The 22660-nt window shown below is 38.7% G+C and overlaps 4 protein-coding genes across 4 annotated transcripts; 2 read left to right on the forward strand and 2 right to left on the reverse strand.

Annotated features, from left to right (window-relative positions):
- Positions 1-2115: 2115 nt before the first annotated feature.
- On the reverse strand, positions 2116-4711 carry LOC102229617 (NEDD8). Its single transcript, XM_005807222.3, has 4 exons — positions 4507-4711; positions 4362-4409; positions 4169-4251; positions 2116-3087 (listed from the first exon to the last, which is right to left on the reverse strand). The coding sequence occupies exons 1-4, from the start codon at positions 4522-4524 to the stop codon at positions 2985-2987; spliced, it is 252 nt and encodes an 83-aa protein (XP_005807279.1). The 5' UTR covers positions 4525-4711; the 3' UTR covers positions 2116-2984.
- A 280-nt stretch (positions 4712-4991) lies between these two features.
- On the forward strand, positions 4992-10379 carry LOC102229356 (GMP reductase 2-like). The gene is made up of 10 exons (XM_005807221.3): positions 4992-5100; positions 5507-5636; positions 6456-6575; positions 6833-6916; positions 7029-7202; positions 7293-7374; positions 7552-7658; positions 8692-8734; positions 9097-9256; positions 9366-10379. The coding sequence occupies exons 2-10, from the start codon at positions 5550-5552 to the stop codon at positions 9550-9552; spliced, it is 1044 nt and encodes a 347-aa protein (XP_005807278.1). The 5' UTR covers positions 4992-5100; positions 5507-5549; the 3' UTR covers positions 9553-10379.
- Positions 10380-16005: 5626 nt separating this feature from the next.
- Positions 16006-20086, forward strand: LOC102237885 (homeobox and leucine zipper protein Homez-like). Its single transcript, XM_023345612.1, has one exon. It carries the CDS (start codon positions 17669-17671, stop codon positions 19055-19057), a length of 1389 nt encoding a protein of 462 aa, XP_023201380.1. The 5' UTR covers positions 16006-17668; the 3' UTR covers positions 19058-20086.
- Positions 19761-22491, reverse strand: cideb (cell death-inducing DFFA-like effector b). Its single transcript, XM_023345613.1, has 5 exons — positions 22380-22491; positions 22038-22152; positions 21474-21632; positions 21161-21345; positions 19761-20549 (listed from the first exon to the last, which is right to left on the reverse strand). Exons 1-5 carry the CDS (start codon positions 22403-22405, stop codon positions 20408-20410), a joined length of 627 nt encoding a protein of 208 aa, XP_023201381.1. The 5' UTR covers positions 22406-22491; the 3' UTR covers positions 19761-20407.
- Positions 22492-22660: the final 169 nt, after the last annotated feature.

The raw sequence follows: 22660 nt of genomic DNA on the forward strand, positions 1-22660 counted from the left end.
TCACCATGTCTGAATTTAATCCAGTTTAATTATGCTCTGAGCCTTTGCTTTTTATTTATTTTTTAAAGATTTTTTGATCCTACGAAGAGATGGAAAGTGCTAAAAGAAAATAAAAAATGAGATGATAGAATCAAAACGTTCGGTTAGTAGTGTATATGATTTGATCTTGTTAAACTGTAAGGGTTGCAGTGTTGCAGTCTTTTTACAACAGAGTGTATTTTCATTGTCCTGTACGGTTATTGTACATTTATAGTATATGAAGTTGTCACAGACTGTATCATGATGTCCCTTAGTAATAAAAACCACTGATTAATGTTTAGACTTGTAGTTGAAGCTCGCTTCTTTATACCTAGCCCACGTTGCTGTGGCAACCTTATTATTTGGTTTAAATATGTCACTTTGCTTCTTCGTTAAGTCATGCCTCTATTTTAACAGCTGCACATCAGCTTATTAATCTAAATTAATCTGTAGAAGGATGGAGACAAAGAGTCATACCTATTTTCAAATCTCATCGTTTAATTTCATTCATAATCACACTTCCTTCACATACTCTGCAAAAACACAAAATATTAACAGGCATTTTTGGTCTAGTTTCGAGTGCAAATACCTTGGTACATTTGAAACAAGACAAAACTAACTTACAAGTAACTTTCCAGCACAATATATGAGCTTTTTAAAAGTAATTTTAGTTTTTGCAGCGTCGTCTAAATACTCAAAAATACAGGGTATTTAGTACATACTCTTTATGTTTTAAGTCTGCTTGTGTTTTGTTAACAGATTTGACTCCACACATTATCTCATGCAGAAATGAGGCCTGAAAACATTCCTTGCTCAAAAAGTCAAATGCTGCAACTTTACTTGTCGAGACAATCTAAATGGTGCGAGCTGTAAACACAAAGATAAAACCTCGTTTCTCCTCACCTCTGAGTAATGTTGATCGTTGCTCCCTGATAAGCTGCAACCTTCATTTCTGTGGAACAACACAAAGTGTCAGCGTGGCGCAATAGCTACCAGCTTTTACAGACAGGCCGTTCTGTTGTTTCGAGTACATCCTATTACATAGCACTGTGACAACAATGTTATTGCTCCGTATGCAAAGTTCTCTAACTTTTGATGTCTCTTGTCATTTGCAGTCTGGCTTCCATGGTGAAAAATGTCTCTCAAATATTCCGTCTTATAATGTAAAATGTACATAACAGTGGTCAATGTTTGACAAGAATAAAAAATATACACAAGTGGCTCCAAGTTTTGACGTCTTTGTGTCCGATCGAGAGCGGTCTGCATGACGTGGCCGATTTCCAAGTTCTAGTTTGAGGCTTCCACATCAGTACAGATCACAAATTAAAGCTGACACGGTGAGCCAACATCAGAGTCTGACCTCACAGATGGATGCACTTCTGGTCAAACATTCCCGTAAACACACTCCTAAATCTAATGGAAAGCCTTTTCAGAACGACAACAGACTCAGCTGGAATTCCTCAAAAATGTGTTTTAGAAAAATATACAGGAATTGATTTTGATAATGCCATTTGTATATATATATATATATATATATATATACTGCTCAAAAAAATAAAGGGAACACTTTAAGTGTTAAATACCTGTTTAAGTGTTCCCTTTATTTTTTTGAGCAGTGTATATATATATATATATATATATATATATATATATATAAATCTAAGGTATAGTAAGCTATGCTTTTTTCAGTCTAGGTTTTGTGTTCTTGTTACTGACAGTAATTTAATTTTCATCTATTTCTGTACCAGTCTTGTTTATTTTCTTTGCCTTTGTTTGCTTTTTTTTTTTTGACACATGTATGGAAAGGTTAAAAAGTACCAAAGTAAACTAAACTGAAGTTGTTATAGCTGTGAAAAGCGAACAAACATCATACTAAACTCTATAGATGCAGAACAAAATGTGACCTAAGATTATTTGTGAAGGCAATTACCCTGTACTTTCAGCAATACAGCATATGTCACATGACAGAAAGTGGCTACCTTTTCAACAGCTTCTTACATCTCAGCTCCATCTGACTGGACCTGGCTGAGTCAGATCAACCGTTGCTTTCTCTGTAAATCCTCTAATGTTTTAACACAGGGCAGTGAAACACGAGGCCTTCACAGAATCTGTTTTATTTCACAAAGTCATACGTTTGAAAGGACACTGAACACAAGCACAGGGTAGTACAGGTGCTGACACAGCGATAAGAAAAGTAAACAAACTACTTCTTCATGAATCGGAGTAAGTTCAAATTATCCATGAACATGTTAAATCAATCTGTCACGCAGGTGGAAAAAAAAAAAAAAAGCCATGAGGTTCATGATAGTCGCGCCGACTCTTGACCATCATGGTAATGTTCTTTACTTGCCCTTTTCTCCATTATAAGAGAAAAATACGTGTTCTGCAGAGTATTTTTGTTCTGAAACAGAACTAGACAAAGCAAGAATAAGATTGTCTGAAGTGGATAAAGACAAAAAAAAAAAGTTGAACCAAACCCAACAATGGCTCCTGTGTAGCCTAGGGTTAGTCGTGTTATTAAAGCTAGTCTTCTCACACTTACTCTGCTACATCAATGCTTCATAAGAGCTCAGTCAAACCCTGTGCGATACTTTGTGACAATCTAACTCTACAAGGATTGACATCCCTTATCCAGCTTTAAATTACAGTCGTCTCATTAATTTCAGGCGTAGCAGACATCTTCTGCTCCATCACAAACATTACTTGCACAGAGTGACAAAAGGACGACTGAATAGTGTTTTTTTTTCTTAATAGCTAATCAGTCAAGTGTTAATCCAAAGCTAAAGAATTTATCATCTGCGCACACGGCTTTGGCAACAAAACACACGAAAGGCTGTGAGGAGCTAGAGATGGAAAGCAGAAACTGGTTCGACTTCAGTGTCACTAGGTGATTGTGCGACCGCTTCCAGTAGCGCTGTGATCTTTGAAGGCGTCGTGTCAGTTTGAGCTTGTTGTTGCACCAGAGGTTAAAACGTGGAGCAGAGCGGGCGGCCTCCTCTGAGGGCGAGCACCAGGTGAAGGACGGAGCCGCCCTGGATCTTGTAGTCTGCGGCCGTTTTCTCGTCGTTCCTGAGCATGAATAAAACAACAAAAAAACATTTTGTATAAGAAATTAAGACAGTAAAAATACTTTTATTAAACCAGTGGTGATAAATTTAAAATATTTCAAATGAATGTGTTCAGATTCTGTGGAGGAATGTCGCCAACTTTGTTTAATGTTTTCATTTTGAGAGTAAAACGCTGCAATATTCTTTCTCCCACAAGGTTTCCCCCAGAAAACCTGCTAAGCCCGGTGGTTGGGGCGGACGGTAGTCATTCATCCAGCGGCCCACCGGGTTTTTGAGTTAAAAAAATGTTTAAAGTTGACAGAGAATTTGAAAATATCACTTGAAAATTATGTGTTATTGGAAGATTAATATCTGAACGCCAACTATAAAGTCTTACAAAAACGCAAACATTAAAAAAACTTAAATAAATAAGCAATGCTAAGCCTGGCGGGGGCACAAGTAAAGCCTGGTGGCCCACCAGGCTTATAATACACTGTCCCAAAATCTACCCTCTCATTCTGATTATCGTGTTTTTATCCAATTCTGTCCTTCACTTAAAGGGGAGATGTCCTCAGAAGGGCTTTGTTTGTAGCAAAGCCGACTTCTTGTAGGTCCCCCAAAAGTTTATTTTAACCTGAAACGTTCATGCTAAATGAAATGTAAGGAAGCATACATTTTCACAAGTACGAAAATGTTATGTTTTACTATAGTTTTTTGCTTTTTAACCTCAATTAAAAATCCAATAGCTACATTACTGTAGAGGTGACTGAGAAGGAGGCATTCACCTGCCATCATGAAAAGAAAATTAATGAATTAAATGAAGGAGGTTTTCAAATCTAAATGTTAATGCTTGAAATAATAACATAAACAGCTGGTGCTGCTAATGTAATGTGTGTCTCATTTCTGGGCGCACAAATATGCTAAATTATTTTGTTATTGACAATGTTTTACATGATTTACGCACACACACACAAAAACAGCTCACTATTAACTAAAAAGATAATTACAACTCATTTTTCCCTTTAAATGACAATGTTGAGTTTGCAAAAATATGGCAGTAATTTACTGAAATTACTGCTCACTGAGAGAAAAACCAATCTTACATCTGTTTTCCACTGTAGATCAACCTCTGTTGCTGGGGAGGGATCCCCTCTTTCTCCTCCACTCTTTCTTTAATTCGCTCCACCTGCATTGGAAGATATTGCAGTCGGACAGATGAGTGCTTGAAAACACATACAATCAGTCGGTTTAGGTCTGTTCAAAGTCCAAATGAAGATGCAAAATGCCATCATATACCTTATCTGTGGGCTCTATGTCAATCTCTATCTCCTTGCCAGTGAGAGTCTGTGATAAAAACGCTTTAGAGTCAGATATAAGCGGATTATGATTCACTACGATAACAATTAGCCAAACATAGAAATCATTGTTTCATGTTTCTTACCTTCACTTTAATCAACATCTTTGTTGGATGATTTTTGGAATAAATATACACAGATGTAATAATTTAGCGAGCAGTCTGCTAACAGGATTTATTGTTTAACCTGCTATGGCTGTAAATAAAAAAATATTTTTCAGCTTCTGTATCGGAGAATAATTGTTCTAGAAATCCAGTGGTTGTTTCCTGTGTGTTTTTTTAATTAAATCCCCCGCCACCGCTTGTGAGAGCAACACTGTTCCGCTTCACTTACTATTCGTTTTATTTGTTTTATAATTAAAAAAAAATCAACACCGCTGCAAAGCGATGTACATATATGTCGCTGGCATTCACGCAAATACCCTACGAAGAAAAGCAAAAATTTGATTTGTTTTCTAACTGCCTTAAGACGCATTTACGACATCAGTGCGGCGGGACGTAAAGCGACTGTCGCGTTTGTAGTTCTTACCCGGATGTAACCTTCGAGAGGACGCCGTCTAAAAACTACAGCGCGGCAGAGCAGCCTGCGTCCGCCGCTGTAAAACCTCCCTGACAGCGGCGAGAGGAAGTGGGGAGGCGGTGCAGACGACTTTTATAACATCCTATCTGACTTTTCTAACGGTAAACGCTTTCTTCTACTAAATGTGTCGCATTTTGTTGTGTAATATCCACCCTGTTCTTATGCAACTGCTGTTTGTCCTAGTAAAGTAGCGGGAGTTGTGAGGGTGTACACTGATGTAACCTTGAATCTTGACAAGAGGTTGCCCTGTCTGCACGCTCTGACATGTGGAATCAGCTAGCATGCTTTAGTTACATGTTACAAAACTCTCTCTCTCTTCCCCCCCCCCAAAAGAAGCCATGCTTATCTGTAATATTTTTGAAGTCCTTAAAACGTAAATCGGCTTTTCCGACCTTCCTGTGAATATGTAAAAGTTGAATGATGCAGAAGATGTGTAGGAAATGAGAGAAAAAGAACACCAAAAAAAACCGCGGCTCCGTCTTGATAACTGATCTCTGTCTCTTTCAGTGTCTCCTGCTTTAATCTTTAGCCTACATCCCGTTTCTCCACCATGCCTCGCATTGAGAATGACATCAAGCTGGACTTCAAGGATGTTCTCCTCCGGCCCAAACGGAGCACGCTCAAGTCCAGGAGTGAGGTGGGTCAAGTCCAAATGTGGTCTCTGTTACACAGACCAAAACAAAGCAACTCGTTGTATGCGTTTTCATCTATTTGTACTCTGACACCCCTCAATGAAAGCCGGCAACTTTAAACGGCTTTCATGTTCCTGCAAAAAGACAAACTTCCCCACAGCATGATGCTGCCACCACCACCACGTTTTTACATATTGTTCAGAGTGATGTTCACTATTATTTTTCCACCACAAATTGATTTTTGTCTATACAAGCTCAATACTAGTCTCATCTGACCAAAATGGCTTCATCTACGGGTTTGGAGTAAACTGCACAGGGGGATTCATTTGACTAATTTTTACCAATCTCCCCTCTCTTCAGATTTGTGGAGAGTGTGGCTAATAGTTTTCATGCCAACAAATTCTCCCACTTCACTCAGTGCATTCCCTTCCCAGTCTGTTAGCTTAACCGAACCACCGTGTCTCAGTGAAATGTCCCGATCTTGAAATATTGTGGATAAGCGCAACTCTTCATCATGCTTTTTGTTCACTAGTTATTTAGGGGCATCTTAAGGAAGCTTCTATCAGCTCTTTGATAGCTTGCCAACAGGGTGGCGGTGCCAGTCCGGTAGATTCTGATCAAAGTTACGGGTTATTTACCTGATTACGCCAAAACTTGATTTCATCATTAAAAATGACATGATTTTTTTAATTAACTGTTTCTTTCCTTCCTTGACATTTTTTTTTTTTTTTTTAGCAGTGACGACTAAAATATTTCCTAATTCTTTCACCAATAATGTGTTCGCATGACATATTGATAAAGTTTTGTTGTGTTCTCCTCTCTAGGTGGACCTGTTGAGGAGCTTCACTTTCAGGAACTCCAAGGGCAGCTACAGAGGGATTCCCATCATCGCCGCCAACATGGACACCGTGGGGACCTTCGAGATGGCCCAGGCTCTGCACGAGGTTGATTAAAACCGTAAAATATTTGAACGCCATGTCGTATTTACCTTCTTCTGTGTTATTTGTTGGTACCAAATCAGGTGGTTGAGAAAGATTAATTGAAAATGTGTAGAAATAATTGCTTGTACTTCCCATTTTGAATAATGAATAATAGAAATAAGCTTCTGGGATGTATTTTTTCCCACTTTAAATAAGTAAATGTGAATTACATTTTTTTTTTCTTAATTGACTTTATTTTCATATTTATCTGTGTCCTCTAGTTCACTCTCTTCACTGCAATCCACAAACATTACTCTATAGATGATTGGTCAGAGTTTGCTGCGAAGCATCCTAAGTGCCTGGAGGTATTCAAGTTCTGCACTAAAACCCAACGTCAAATCCTAAGTGTGCATTTTTTTCTAATGTCTCAAATTGGATGCTCTGGGGTTTTTTTTGTTTTATTTATTTTGTCCCTAGAGTGTTGCCGTCAGCACGGGGACGGGAGAAGGAGACTTTGAGAAGATCTCGGCCATCGTGGAGGCCGTGCCGCAGCTCAAGTACATCTGTGTGGACGTGGCCAACGGCTACTCCGAACACTTCGTTCACTTCGTCAAAGACGTCCGGGAGAAGTTTCCCTCACACACCATAATGGTCAGTAAACGTTCAGGAAGAACGTTGGACTGTAAAAATTTCGTTTTGGCAGAAAATAAAGCTAAAGCCTTTTTTTTTATTTTTGATCAGGCAGGGAACGTAGTGACAGGAGAAATGGTGGAAGAACTGATTCTTGCTGGAGCCGACATCATTAAAGTAGGCATCGGACCAGGTGACCATCCTCCTGATTTTCGGTGTTTCCAGGCAACCTGAGTTAAATATTTCCAGAGTGTTAAGTTCGCTTGTCTCCCAGATCAGGAACTGCTTTAATCTCTGCTCTGACTTTAATACATCATCTAAATTTATGCCGTTTGCAGACGTTTCAGGCTCTCTGTGTGTTCGCCCTCAGGCTCTGTGTGTACCACCCGTAAGAAGACAGGGGTTGGCTACCCGCAGCTCAGCGCTGTGATTGAATGTGCAGATGCAGCCCACGGCCTGGGCGGCCACATTATATCTGTGAGTCTCTTGGAACAAACAGTCACTAAATTAAAACTTCTCTACACAATGATTCAACCCTATTAGGATTTTTTGCCCCCCCCCCCAAAAAACAAAATCATGTTATGTTCTTTAATTAGTTCTTCATATTGCCTAACAAGTGTCTTCACCTCTGTTAAACTGGCTGGGTGTTTTTTTGTGTTGTAAAACTGAGACCATAGAAAGTTATTTTGAAACTTTTGTCTGAAATATTCTGTTCAATTTAACTGGTATACAAACAAATATGTTGCAATAACCTTGTTGCATAAATAGGCACAATCTTAAGCTAATAATTTAATTAAAAACCTTTGAAATCAGCTTCAGCATTTATTCTCATCAATTATTAATAATCTGAAACCATAAAATAAGGTTCAGATGTTGTGGTGAAAGTGTCTCGATCTCTGATCATCTTTTAGTTTAAAGGCACCAAGTCAGGATAGATATGTATCGATCGCAAAACAGTCTGGGACAACTAGTGATGTTTAAAAAAAAATTGTATGTTTCTCCAAAATTGATGAACAGATTAGACTGAAACTAGACAGTTAGTTTGCCAAGAGGAATGCAAGACAGAAGCCTTTTGTTCCAAAGAAAACTTTCGAGAAGCAGCTGAAATCTCCCTAAACCTTGTGGGGAAAATGTGTCGTGGTCTCATGAAAGTCACGCTGAACTTTGTGGCTTCATTTACTAAAAGTTGGCCTTACACAAAACAAAGCTGGGCTGCTTTTCTTCAGTTTCAGCGTGGCCTAGCTAAAGTTCGGAATTAAATCTGGGAACAAATCTGCGGATTCATCTGGAGAACTTAAATGAAGAAAATGTAAAACAGGTTTTCCTCTTCAAGCTAAGTGCATCCTCTATCCAAAAGGTGAAAAATAAATATAAACATGATTATCAGTTTGTATCTCTAAGCATCTTTCTAAGCTCTGTTAGAAATTGATCTCAAGGCATTTTAAGCTATAATAAATCTTAACCACAGTTAAAGTTAGATGATGCATGTTGTTGCCCTTCTGTCCTGCAGGATGGAGGATGTACCTGCCCAGGAGATGTCTCTAAGGCTTTTGGTAAGTTTCACTGTTTTAAAATGAAAGTAGTAAATAGAAATTCAGTAAATTTTGTTTATAGAGCACCTCTATACCTCAGATAGAAAGATACAAAAAGCTATTTAAATGGTGCTGGTTGAAAACAAGTCTAAGATATTATTTATATCTGAAGGAATAAAATTGCTTCAGTAATGACGGCATAATCATGTCTACCATTTGTCTAGCTTTAATTTCTCCTAGGGGAGACCGATAAACATAACTTGATTTTGAGTCGGACCATTATTGTCTTCAACTGCTTTTAAAATGAATCAAGAGTCTCAAGACAAAGGGATCCCCATCGATTTGAAATCAGGAGTTTGACTTCTCCCTGCGGTTCTCTTCAGGCGCCGGAGCCGACTTTGTGATGCTGGGCGGGATGCTGGCTGGTCACTCCGAGAGCGGCGGCGAGACCATCGAGAAAAACGGCAAGAAATACAAGCTGTTTTATGGGATGAGCTCCGACACGGCGATGAAGAAGCACTCAGGAGGCGTAGCTGATTACAGGTGAGATTTTGTTTTAAAAAAAAACAGCAGCTTTATTGTTTTTGAATCTGATCTCTTTTTTTTTTTTTTGCGACGACGGAGTCATGCTTTGTGTTTTTTGCGCCTGCAGAGCGTCGGAGGGGAAGACGGTGGAAGTTCCCTACAAAGGGCCGGTGGATGAGACGATACGAGACGTCCTGGGAGGCGTGCGCTCCACCTGCACCTACGTCGGAGCCGCTAAGCTGAAGGAGCTGAGCCGCAGGACGACCTTCATCCGGGTCACCCAGCAGCTCAACACCGTCTTCGGGAACAGCTAAACGTCCACCTCCGCCTTCTGATTCTGATTCGCTCCCTGACATTCCAGATTCCAGTGTTTTGTGTATGTAGAAACGCAACTGAGCTGATAGAAAGCACTTATAAAATACTGTCCTTCTTTTGCTTGTTTTTAATCCAGGTTTTCATTTTTAGAAAAGCTTTCCACATGCATCGTTCTCTTTAGTCGTTTCAGGAGTCACGCTTCGCTAAAAAACTAGAGCTTTTATTCCTCAGCTTATCATTCCAAAGCAAAAATGCTTCACTGTAGTTTCTTAGATTTATGCAACATTTAGTATTTTCATGAACAATAAGCCTGTCATCTCTTCACTGTGTTCTGCTGCAAGCCTTTGTCCCCAACTTAAGATTTCAAAGCAAATGTCTTAATGCCTATTTTAAAAGATCTTATATTATATGCAAATATTTTAGCAAATTAGAAAAAAAACTATTTTTAGAAGCTCAATCATTCCCGTTTTGTATTGCACTTTAAAAAGGCTTTTTTGTATGTTGATTGTAATATTAGTGGACCAATAATGCAATATATTAAAAAAGTGTTAAATTAGGAGCAGAGGTACCAATTAATACAAATATATTTCCAGTTCATTTACCAACATTTTTATTTATTATAGGCTTCATAATAAGAGATCATTTTTAGGAATTTAGTTTTCAAAGACTTTCGACATCACCTTTACACAGTTCATGTAATTATGATTATTTTTAATCTGTTGTCATCTTTTTCTCTGTTATACATAACCATGGTGTTTTAAATTTGTTGCCAAGTCCTTAAACCCGCCTGGTATTTCGAGTCAATAAACCATTTCACGTTTCAGCATTTCTCTGGCTTTATTATTTACTGACGCAGTTACAGTATATTGTCTTTAATGTACATTGTTTACATTTGTTTACTACCACCAGATGGAAACAAATGTCACATTGAAAGAATAAAGAAATAATTTCTTTTTAAAATGTGGCTGCATACAAAGCCAACAGAAAACCAAATGAATATTGATTTATCAAGCTGAAGATAATAATATGACTACAGTGAAAAGTATAACAAAACTTTCTTGAATTTATCTTTGATTATGTTCCATAATATATTCACCAACAATTATCCATCACAAGTCACATTCATGCTCACTAAATGCTAATAAATATTATGATCATAATTTGGAAGCTTGTTGAATGAGTCTAACCTTCCAAACAGGAGATATTCATGTGCTGTTTTCAAGTCTTGAATCGTTCTCGTTAGTCTGCCACAGTAACACACAGTACTTTTAGCTTGGAGGGTGTTCTGACACTGAGTGGGTGGAGATTGGTATTTTTGTTTGCTGATTGGTTCCATTCATAGATTTTATGTTCACATAAAAACCTACAAAAGCTTTTATGTGAACATATTTGTGCAGTTTCCATGCATAGGTTTCATTTCTTACAAAAGTTTTTATGTGAACTTAAAAACACATAAAAACGTACAAAAGTTCAATTGTAGTCATTTCAGCAGTGACTGACTACAGTGTTGTATTAAAACACTGTGTGGCTGTTTTGTATGGAGAGCCATTTCAGCCAAAATTAAATAAATAAATGAGTAAAAACAATAATGGGTAAAATGAATCTGGGAATAAGTAAATGTATAAATGAATAAATATAAATGGGAATAAAGATGCCAATTACTCATTTATTTATTTATTTTACTCATTTATTTATTTATTTTCCCTATTTATTTATTTAATTTTGGCTGAAATGGCTCTGCATACTGGGAGTCGAGGCAAAATAAACAAAAGAGTGGGAGAAGTCACAAACCAGCCAGCAGCTGGCGATTCGGGCCACTGACCCTGTCTCAGCACTTCTCACCCCTTACAACCAAAGATCGGAAAACCCAGCTTAGCCTACGATTCCCAGACCAAATAATTGAACAGATGGGTGATTTAAGAACAGAAAGTGGCATTCATTAAAACAGGAGCGGGAGCGAGGCTCAGAGTGATGCGAACACGTAGGTGCTCTTCCAAACTCCCTCTCTCGCCTGGTGGGTGGGCCTTGTTCCTTTTGAACCCCTTCCAGCCAATAAACTGCAAGGAGAAAACACAACATTTAATCAGGTAATCATTCACAAAGGTGACACAGGGACACGTCATAGTGACATAGTCCATTTTTATTTACTCCCAAATTATTTTGGGTATGTTCAGTTTTTTCTATGCATTTTTTTAATCTGTTGTCTATCAGATTTCACCCATGTGTAGACAATAGCAATCCATTAAACTGCTAGCAGATGGCATTCTACAGAATCTATTAAAAAATATATTCATAGCTTTTGAACTCTTTAACATAGTTTCATGTCATAAGTAAAAACTTGACAGTATTGGCACTGTATGGGATAGACTAGAGCACTTAGCTCCCCTGAGTCAATACTTTGTAGATAGTCTGTCATGACTACTTCTGGTTGTCCAGTCAATTTTCCACCTTCCACCTAGAATAATATGTATGAAATTATATGTATGTATGTAGATTTCATGCATTCATTTGAATTGTTGCATCTATTGTAGAGATGCATATTTATAGATTTGAGAACTTGGTGGCCTGTGAATGCAGCAAGACGTTCTTATACGAACTTGGATGAATTTGGAACAATTTGTGATTATGTTATTAGAATAAAAGTTTTACATAAAATTAGTTGAGAATCGACTAATTTACACTTAGGGGAAATGTTCTTCTTCAGCCACTCTATTTTACTGATTGCTTGAGCTGCAGGTCTCAAACATTTATAGAAAATAGCCATAGATGTGAACTATAAATGACACCCATTCAAAACCCTGCATGAAAACAACAGACCCCATATTGTAATGACAAAAACTTGATAGAAATGCTACAAAATTAGGTATTTTATATTGGCTGACAGATAAATGTTGCTCTCCCTTAGATGAAGGCGTAGCGCATCCAACGACTGCATAGAAAACGTTTATAATAAATTTCTTTTATGGCTTAATTTACCAAATCACTCTAATTGCACAGTACAATGATCTGACTACTTGTCGTCTTTGACATTTCACCAAGCCAGCAACACCTCAGTGTCTTTAAAATAATCATTTTATTGTAACACTTTTAAAATATACGGTAACACTTTCATAGACATGAAGGAGTCTTTGTCAATGTCTATGACTGTTGTCCTGAAGTGTCATTTGGTAAATAATGACACTTTTAATGCAAAGTTGCTCTAAAAGTTGCATTGAAAGTTTATTAAAAATGCCAACTTTGCATTAAAGTGTCATTATTTTAAAAATAACTAAGAAGGCGTTAAGTAACTATGGAAAGAACCTCATATTTTTGTCTTAGACAACTTATGCCAGGAAGTACCATTTCTCCAAGATGGCGAGATCACTCTGCTTGTAGTCTTTTGTTTGCCTCGTTTGCCCAATATCTAAAATCTTGTCTTAAATCAACTGTGATTGACTTTATAATTGTAGTCTGTTTTACTAAGGCAGCCTATTTCTGCAACTGTAATGAAAAAGAATCTCTATACCATCATTTTAACCATGCTGTACCATTATTATGAGAAGTTGATATTACCATAACTTTTATTTAACTGTAGAAAAAGTTACAAAAAGAAAATGAAACAAACGGAAGAGAAATATAGTTGAGGACTTGATTTCATGAATTTTTTAAACCGTTCTCATCTTTTCGTTTCTGCTACACGTGTAAAAAAAATTCTGTACAAAGTGTCACGTTGTGTAAAAAAAAACTGCCAAATATTTCTTTCACACTGAGTCAATAAAACATTTCACGTATTAGAATTTTTCTCACTTTATTCTTTAAAAAGCAGTTACATTGTTTATAAAGTAAATTGCATACATGCCTTTAAAACCACTAGATGGAGACAAAGATTAATGTGATAGAATGGAGAATACATATTTATTTAATACATATTTATTTAATACATATTTATTTAATGTGGCTGCATGAAAAGCAAATCCCAAACCAAATTAGTGTTGATTTATTAAACTATTGATGATGAATCGACTACAGTGAAAAGTATAATAAAGATTCAAATTTTTCAAAATCATCCAGTAATTGTGCTCATTTATTATAAACAACCATCAATCACAGGACACACAATCTTCATTAGTTGGCAGTAAAAGTCATGATTATCAACCATTAGCAAAGCTCACAAACAATTTCTGTAATGAACTGGCCACTGAATATTTTTCCACAGTTGGAACAACTTGGCTGGCAAGACCTGTTAAATAAAGTTGTTAAAGAGCTGTTGTAGCCACAAGAGCATTTCCATTGCTGCTGGAAGGTGCTCTGGGTATTTTCCTTTCCCAACTTAACAAAAGGAACCAGCTGCCATTTGTTGGGTGTTGCTTCAATTATGACTATTTCCTCTCTCTGGTGCTGCCCAGTTCTGCTGAAAAAGGAGAGCCTGGAGTCTTTGACATCCCAAAACACTTCCACCATTTCAGGTCGGGGTATGTCCATCACTTCATTCTTCTTCTCAGATCTGAGGACTGGAGACGGTATCTTAGGTCGGATCCCCATTTTCTCCTTGACAGAGGTCACTGAACTGACTGACGTACCAGGATGTGCTTGATTCTTAATACAGCTCAGGTGGTTATCTTCACAGCTTAGACCATAGACCGGTCCATACTTCGGGTCATTTGCAGACTTTTTATCACACAAACCAATCATCCAATCACCCTCACTGGGAAGACTGAGGATCCATCTCTGATAGTTGGGAACTGACTGGGTGCTTTGGATTAGAAAAATACCAGAACATTGACCCAGCCAGCTGTTGTAGAAAACTGTCCTTTTGTCTTTGGACAGGGACATGCTGAAATTGGGAGTCTGGGGTTCAAAGATCAGGTCTGAAGAAGCATTAACATCCTGGTGGCTTTCAGGATCAACCAGGGTCAACAATGACTCTAAAAAGTTGGACGCTTGGTTCACCATCTTCTCCCCGTTCTGTCTTATCTCCAGAACCAGTTTGTCCCGATGGAGGCCTGGCTCCAAGCCTTTCCTCAGATCCACAGCCTTGGCTTTCTCCACATCCTGGTTCACCTGAGAGTACATCTGCAGGAATCTGAAGGTGTCCTTCTCATTCTGGGCTGCCTGCATGCTGCTCCTGCTGGTTCTGATGGACACCATTCGAGCAGAAACTGAACTTTGGACACTGGTCAGAGAAATGTCCCGTAGATTAGTCACAGCCTCGATGAGACGCACGCTGCTGCGAGCCAGCTTCTCTCTTTCACTCTTCTCCCACTTCTCCAGACTCATGTTGTCATCCTCAGTTTTCACCTGCAAGTCCTTCTGCTCAGCTTTCAGCTTCTCCAGGAGCTCTTTGTGGGCCGTGGAGAAGGTCTTCATGTTGTGAAGGCGGTGCTGGTCTTCAATGGCGCAGGAAACACACACACATGTTTTATCATCCAGGCAGTAGTATTCCAGGAGTTTCTCATGCTGGGGACATTTGGTGTTTCCATCTATAGCCATGGGTTCAGTCAGAGGATGAGTCTGCAGTAACACAGGTGTGGTGAGGTGGGCCTCCAGGTGCTGGACACACATGGAGATCTCACATTTCATGCAGGTCTTCCGTGCTGCTTTCCTGTCCTCCCCTGTACACATGTCGCACAGAATGCTGGACGAGTCCCTCTGAACGTTGTCAGACATTTTCACAGGAAGATCTGATTCCTAGGAGTTGTTCTTGCGTTTTTCTCCTCTCTTGATTTTCAAGATCCCGAAGCAAGTGTCCTCAAATAGGTTAATGTGTCTAACTCCTCTAAGTTAAGTCATCACCTCTTTTACTTCCTGGTTAATAATCCACCCACACTGATAAGAAAAACTTTATTGCTTAACAGCAGTGCAAAAGAACAACGGTGTCATTGAATGAGAAAATTATTTACAGTTCTTATCGATGTGGAATAGTCAACAAAATACTGTACATTTAACGTACATTTAGTTCAAATTAAAGCACTGTATATGTTTTTTTTATTTTATTTTTTACCAAAACCATTTTCAAAAGAATATAATATTAACATTCTGGAGAGCTATTCTTGCAAAGCTATTATTCATCTTCATATTTTTTCACATGTACAGCTACAAGCCTCATTGTGTCTGACTGGGATTTTATATAACAGTCCAACACAATGTAACCAGAACCTTCTTCCTACAGGTTTCTGTGGCCCGGCTTGTCGCAAACTGCAGATAGGACTTCTTATGGCTTTCTTTCAACAATGACTTTTCTCTTACCACTCTTCCATGAAAGACGTGGTTGTAGAGCAGGGGTGTCAAACTCCAGTCGTCAAGGGCCGGTGTCCTGCAAATTTTAGATGTGCCTCTGCTGCACCACACCTGAATAGAATAATTAGGTCATTAAGGCTCTGGAGAACTGATCTACACAAGGAGGAGGTAATTAAGCCATTTCATTCCAGTGTTTTGTGCCTGTGGCACATCTGAAAACTGCAGGACAGCGGCCCTCGAGGACTGGAGTTTGGCACTCGTTTTGTAGAACTAAAGTATCTAACTTCAGGAGGAAATATTTGTATTTTATTTTTTTAGATATCAGAGTATCTTTTCATTTGCAAAATGTTTGATGTTGTGTCCATCTGAGCTGTTACATAAAATAAAGTAAAAAGTACATCATAAAGTCACAAAATGGGGGGGAAAACATGAGGGGTTTGAATGTTTTTCCTGTAGATTGAAGAGTTTAATCAATTCAAACTTAATTTTTAGAAGACCAACTTCTACAGTGTTAAAGTCAGTACTTACTGTATATTTATAATGAAATTGTGACATTAACTGTTTGCTATTGCAGAGTCCTGACCGTAAGAATTTTACCTCCCTTGATTTTAAAAAATGATTCTTTTAAGCGAAAATCACAATGTGAGCAGCACTAGATCACTTGACTTTGCGTCTGGTGAGAAGACATCCCAGTTGCTGTTGATCGTGTGAATCTCTAAGGTGGTTTAAAAGATTAGCAGGAGCTAAAGGGCATATTTTCTCACTTTGGTTTGACCCGGTTGAAGGAAGTAGAAAATCCAGCCTAAAACAAATAGGTAAGGCCAACTTTTTGTGTTCTCACGGGTGGCTCTATAAAGGTGAGCAGGTAATAATGTGAGACTCAAATCTTAGCTGGAGAGCCGTTACTGGCTAAAGCTAACGAGGCTTCGGCTAGCTAAAATGATATTTGAAATACGCCCGCGCTCAAGCTAACAGGCTAACCAATTAGCTAAAAATATGCGATATTGTAAGTAGTTATGAATAATTAACACGATGTTGGTTCAGTTAACTTTGTTTTTAGGATAAACACAGCGGTCAAGAACAACAAAATTAATTATTGAAGCAAACTACTATTCCATTTCTTCTCTCTTTCTTCGCCATTGTGCTTATAATCCCAACGTATTTTGGTGGGTAGATATTAAACCCTTCTGCTTTTCGTCCTCAGATATACATATCAATATACAGGTTTTCTTGTAGTCTGGGAGTCTCAAATCTGATTTCGAAATTTTTCAGGCTTCCTTGTGTATGGAAATAGCATGTTATTTGTAATCGGCCATTCGTACTTCATCGATCTGTCTGTTCACCCATAAACCTGTCAAACCGTCCACTCATACATACATATATATAATCATACACTCATAAATATATATATTTATCCATTGATCACCTAGCTGTCCATCCATCTGCTTATTAATTTATGTTCCAGCTTCCATAAATAACTCAATCCATCCATTCATCCTTCCATAGTCAAACATACTATAAGTACTAAATAAAATGTCTGGACCACTTGAGTTTCTTAACTTTCAACAACTTAACTTTTCAGAACTCAAAGTCAAAATATGTCTATAAATTTATTCTTTTATTTTGACTTGTAGTACAGAAGAGTGTCAAAGAACACAAAAGTGAGCAAAAGCATTCAAAAAGATACTGAAACATCTCCATTGCTAAAGGTCATTACGCAGACTAGTCTGTGAACTGTGCAAAGGTTGGTCTGTCTCAAATAATTTGATCAATTCGGACAACTAGAGTCAGATTGATTTTGCCACTGATTCAGAAAATAGTCAACTTAAATTACTGTAGTTAACCTGCTGTATGTTTCTAACCTCTCTGTCCGTCTACTTTGCATAGAAGTTGACTACGATGAGGCAACTCGCTGACAGAACGAACATCAAACCCATACAGACCCCCAGTTCTCTGGAAGGCAGCCATTCGGCGTTGGGTATCACAGTGCCTCAGTGGAGCGCCCGCATATGTCTCCCCCTGCTCTCTGAGGATAAAAGGGTGTTGTGGGTTCATGCAAATGAGGTTAACGTGCAGACGGATAAAGTGGCGGAACTCGAAAATGCCTTTAGCAGGTCCCCCTATCTGACACGCAAACAGACTAATGCTTTAGCCCAGCGCTGCTCCCTGCATCCAGACCAGGTGAAGGTTTGGTTTATAGCGCAGAGGCTCCGCTACGGCATTAGCTGGGACTACAAAGACATCAGGGAAATTTGGAACAAGTTGAATTCCAATCGCAAAGATAAGGAAGGAAATGAGGAGTTCCAAGACAGGGTCAAGAACGACCAAGTAAAGAGCAAGAAGATGTCTTTGATGGAACGAAAAGTGAATTGGAATATGGAGCAGGAGAGACCAATGGAAAAAGAAACGGGTAGAAGAGTGATAGAGGACGAAGCCGCCACTCCAGATAAGCGGAGAACAATTGGGGTCGTGTCGAACAGGAGAAGGAAAAGAAAGAAACGAGACGTCAAGTGGATCACCGATCAAGCAGAAACACTAGGGGCGAAAATGGATACATCTGAGAATGAGGAGCAAACATCTAGCACATGGGAAGGAGCATATGTCTCCAAGAAAAAAAGAAGAGTACACACAAAACTGATCTCCAGCCCAGTTAAAAACGACTACGAGAATCTTCTTGCCGAGGCTGAAATCCCATTTGTTGACTTTTCTTCCATCGTTCTAGAGCCTCAAGCCCAAACCTCTATCGCCATTCCCATAACAGAGAGCCAGGCAGACTTGCAGGGCAGAAGGATGACTTCGCTGGAGAGCAGCTTGGAGGAGGACACTGACACACTGGCTTGTCTGGAGGAAGCTCTGTCTTCTGAACCAGCAAAGGAAAACAATGTCGTCTCCGAAGTGGACGAACTAAAGGAGCTCGTTAAGGCTGAAAACAACTTTCTTACTGCGAGCAGTCCGACTGCTGGGACCAGTCAGGAGGAAGTTCTCTTGGCAGAAGGGGCAATGCTGCGTCCCCGGAGCAGACTGAAGACTCAGTCTCAGCTGCTGATGCTAAGGAGGGCCTTCCTGGAGTTCCAGTATCCCGACGCTGAGCAGTACAGCATGCTGACCAGGCTGGTCGGCATACAGCGCCACCATCTGGTGCAGTGGTTCGGTGACCGGCGTTACTCGATGAAAAAATCAAAACCTCGCTGGATGACGGAGGAGCAGTACAAGGAGATACTGGCCAACATCAGGTACCGGCAATACAAAAACATCCTGCTAAAAGGACTGCTGAGAAAAACTGAATGATGGCGCGGCCTGGATTATTGCAGGCTGGGAAGGAAAGTGCAAATAAGCCTCTTCTGACACATGGACAGTTTGTCCTGTTGGGTTTTTATTAAACGACTTGAGAAAAAGATTTTCATCAGGTCCTTTAAATCTTTGTTTTGTTCTTATACTTTCAGTTTTTGTGACCAAGTTTGTTCGCGTTGAAATATTGCAGCTGAGGTGCAACTTTGTTAGTGACCTTGTTTGAACTGTACAAATATTTTGGTTTTTTTTATTATACTTATACTATTATAATTTAAGTAAAAGTCGCTTTGAATAAAAACCCCGAAATAGTGATTGTTTTTTTCCAACTCAAAATTATTTATGCATTCCCTTCTGAACACGGCAGAGCTAAACAAGTGTAGCAGAAATGTACGTATATTTCATTAAAAGACACATAACCTTCATGTTTCTTAATCCCTGATGTAAATCCAACTACATTTTTCCTGTTTTAGGTCAGTTAGGATAACAAAAAGACGTTCATATTATCTAAATGCCAGAATAAGAACAGAGTGAAAAATTATTTAGGGATTTGTTAAGATTTTAATTACATTAAATTAAAGATCTCATTCCAAATGTAAACATGCCCTCTTGGTTTACTGAAATAACATTTTGACTAAAATGAATTAAAGATTTGATCAGTTACTTGCATATAATTGCTACGCATATTTTTGATTCATTTATGTGAATGTTAACATTTTTTATTTGGTAAACTGACTTCAAGCATCACATTTCTAAAAAATATATTTGACAGATTGCTGGAATTGTGGCACTTTTGGCCATATATAACAAACATTTACAAAGAAAATCAACACATAAATAGGAAATTTCAAGAATATTACAAAAAATATATTACACAAAATAATTTCCAAAAAAAATCAAAAATAATACAGCATTTATTTTCTTACTAAGCTACATAGTGCTCCTCTAACTGTTGCTTTTGTTCCCTCCAACCTGTTTTTCATTTTTAGGCTTATGAAATACTGTCATGCCACAAATCACTGTAAATGATGTAATCAACATTCAGGCCTCAAAAGATCCCTGAGATCAAACTCGAAGGTCTTGATAAGTTTTTTTGGGTCGCTGCTTGGTCACACGTCTGATTGTGATAAGACCACGTTTCTTATAGTGACGTGGAAAGCAACACCTTCGAGATATTCTAAAAGAGTGAATACTCACTCATTAAAAATACAAAATTATGCATCCCTTGATATTGTGTGTTGTTTCTGATTGCCTTAAGGAGGAAATCATATTATATTTTTAGTACTGTTACCCAGTTAAATGTCTAATTGTAGGAGTAAAGTCAAAACATTTTCATTTTGGGGCTGGGTTTTAATGCCAGGTGGCTGCGTACTCGGCCCTCTGCGGTTGCCAGAGCTCAGTGCCTTCGATGACGCGGCGGATCATGGATGCAGAGGTGATAAGCAGGTGCCCAGCGGTCTGAAGGAGGGTGGAGGCGAAGCGCAGCACTTCTCTGAAAACACAATCAACGTTTTACACTAATCAGCTTTAAGATTGCTCACTAAGTACATGTAAGAATTGTAAAAGCGTGAGAAATTCTAACCCCAGATGTACCTTTTTGGCGTCAACAAAAATCTAATTTGAATGTCCCTAAATCTAGAAAACAAGCTCAATTTTGAAACTAATAATTCTCAGAAAAGTGTTGTGTATCAAAACAAAACAAAATATCCATGCATTTTTCAAGCATTTAATATGTTAGAAACATAATGATGAGCTTTTTTGTTAAACAGAAAAGGTGAAAAGTCTATTGCTCGTATGGAAAATGTCATAATTACTCTTAATGGTTCAACATCCGGGTTTAATCGGCTAATGTTGTTAAAAATAATACAAATATTATGTCTTGGCTTGGATTGATCTTCGTAACCTCTTGAGAGCTACTGAGTACTATTTTATGATCTAAAAAAAAAAAAGCACTACCAACACCAAGAAAGGTATTTTATGAGTTTGGAAAACTAAATAATTCGACTGTAATTTCTTTAAATAAATTATCCTAACACCCTTTATGGGTTTGGAAAGATTTACAGGTGAGGAGGTGCCAGTTCATAGCATCCGTGACCCACTTACCTGAGGACCTTCTTGGGCCCCAGACACTGAAAGTCGGCGCTCACAGAGTACAGGCCTTGGAACGTGGCCTTCACACTCAGCGAGCCAAACACATCCTTCGGGTTTATCTTGTAAAGGTCAAAGGTGACTCGTGCTATGTCTCTGCCGGTGCGAGGCTTGTCGTGGTTTCTTAGCACAACTGCACCCTGTGGAGACAGAAACGATGGATCAAACCACAAAGTGATGTTGCCGATGGAGGAAATGTTCAAGAGGGGGAAAAAAAATCTAGCATATAAAGAGACACTAGGAGCCTCTAGAATGGCGTCGGACTTACTGCTTGCGGTTTCCATGTCTGTCCTGGTTCTAGGACCATGAGCACGGTGTTGTCCGGTAAGGTCATGAGGAACTCATCAGAGTCCACCTCTGTACCGTCCTCCTCACAAACCAGGTACACAGATGCTGCAGAAATGGCCAGCAACAAAGCCTGGCACACCTAACAGACGGAATTATTACTCTCAGTTAGGAAGAACCTCAGCTTAGGCGTCACCAAAAAATCCTCAAAATATAAACTGTGAATACCAACTGGGATGCGCAATTGTTGCGGGTAAGCCAGTTCAGGGAAACTACATTCAAATCCACTGAAATATTTTAAAAACTGGCTCACAGCTGGCGCTGAGAGCGAGTAGACGTTGTGTGTTCAGCGTGTTACTCTAGTTTAAATGTAGACGTAATATATATTTGCATAAATATATTGTAAGAGCATATGTCCTAACCTTTTCGCAAAACTGTATGTCATAGTTGCAACAAATAATTCATTTTAGATTCATTTAAATCTAAGGCCTTTCTGTAACTCTTAATTTCATCATAATTTATGCTAGGCAACTGATGTTGGTCTCACCCTCTCTTTCAGCTCCTCCAGGGTTCCTGCAGTGACCCCTTTCTTGGTCTCCCTTCTGTTACAACAGATTCTGAAAGGTCGCTGGGGCGGGGACCAGACCCGCTTTGTCATAGACCTGACAAAAAAAATCAGAGAGGAAAGCAAAGAAATGTTAATGTTTTTGTTGTTTTTTTACCCACGGTTCTGACATTTTGACTTTATATAGCAAAAAAGCAAAGATCTTTTTTTAGTCACACGTAATGTCTGACTCTGATTTCCCAGTAAGTCAGACTAATACCTTAATCCTAACCCTTATAGGGCATCAACCAATAAGAAGCAAGTCAAAGCAGAGTTTTAACTTACTTGAAGAATGACGACGTTGTATCCATTCTCCTCACTTTCCTCCTCTCTCGTCTTGCTTGTCGGGTGTTTTGGTGTGACAGAATGTCTCTGTGTGACCCATGAGCTGGACTTTGCCTCAGACCTGTCGATAATGCAAGAGCAGAAGAGAGAAGGGCAAAGTTCATGCTGGCTGTGACTAAGTCAAGCAGATTATAATACCGCTGATAACTGATGTGGGAGGGCAAAGCTAATCAACTCTTACGATTTTTTGTTTCAATGAACATTTCATTGAATAATCTCTT

Source organism: Xiphophorus maculatus, chromosome 14, assembly GCF_002775205.1.
Source record: "Xiphophorus maculatus strain JP 163 A chromosome 14, X_maculatus-5.0-male, whole genome shotgun sequence".
Classification (NCBI taxonomy): Eukaryota; Metazoa; Chordata; class Actinopteri; order Cyprinodontiformes; family Poeciliidae; genus Xiphophorus; species Xiphophorus maculatus.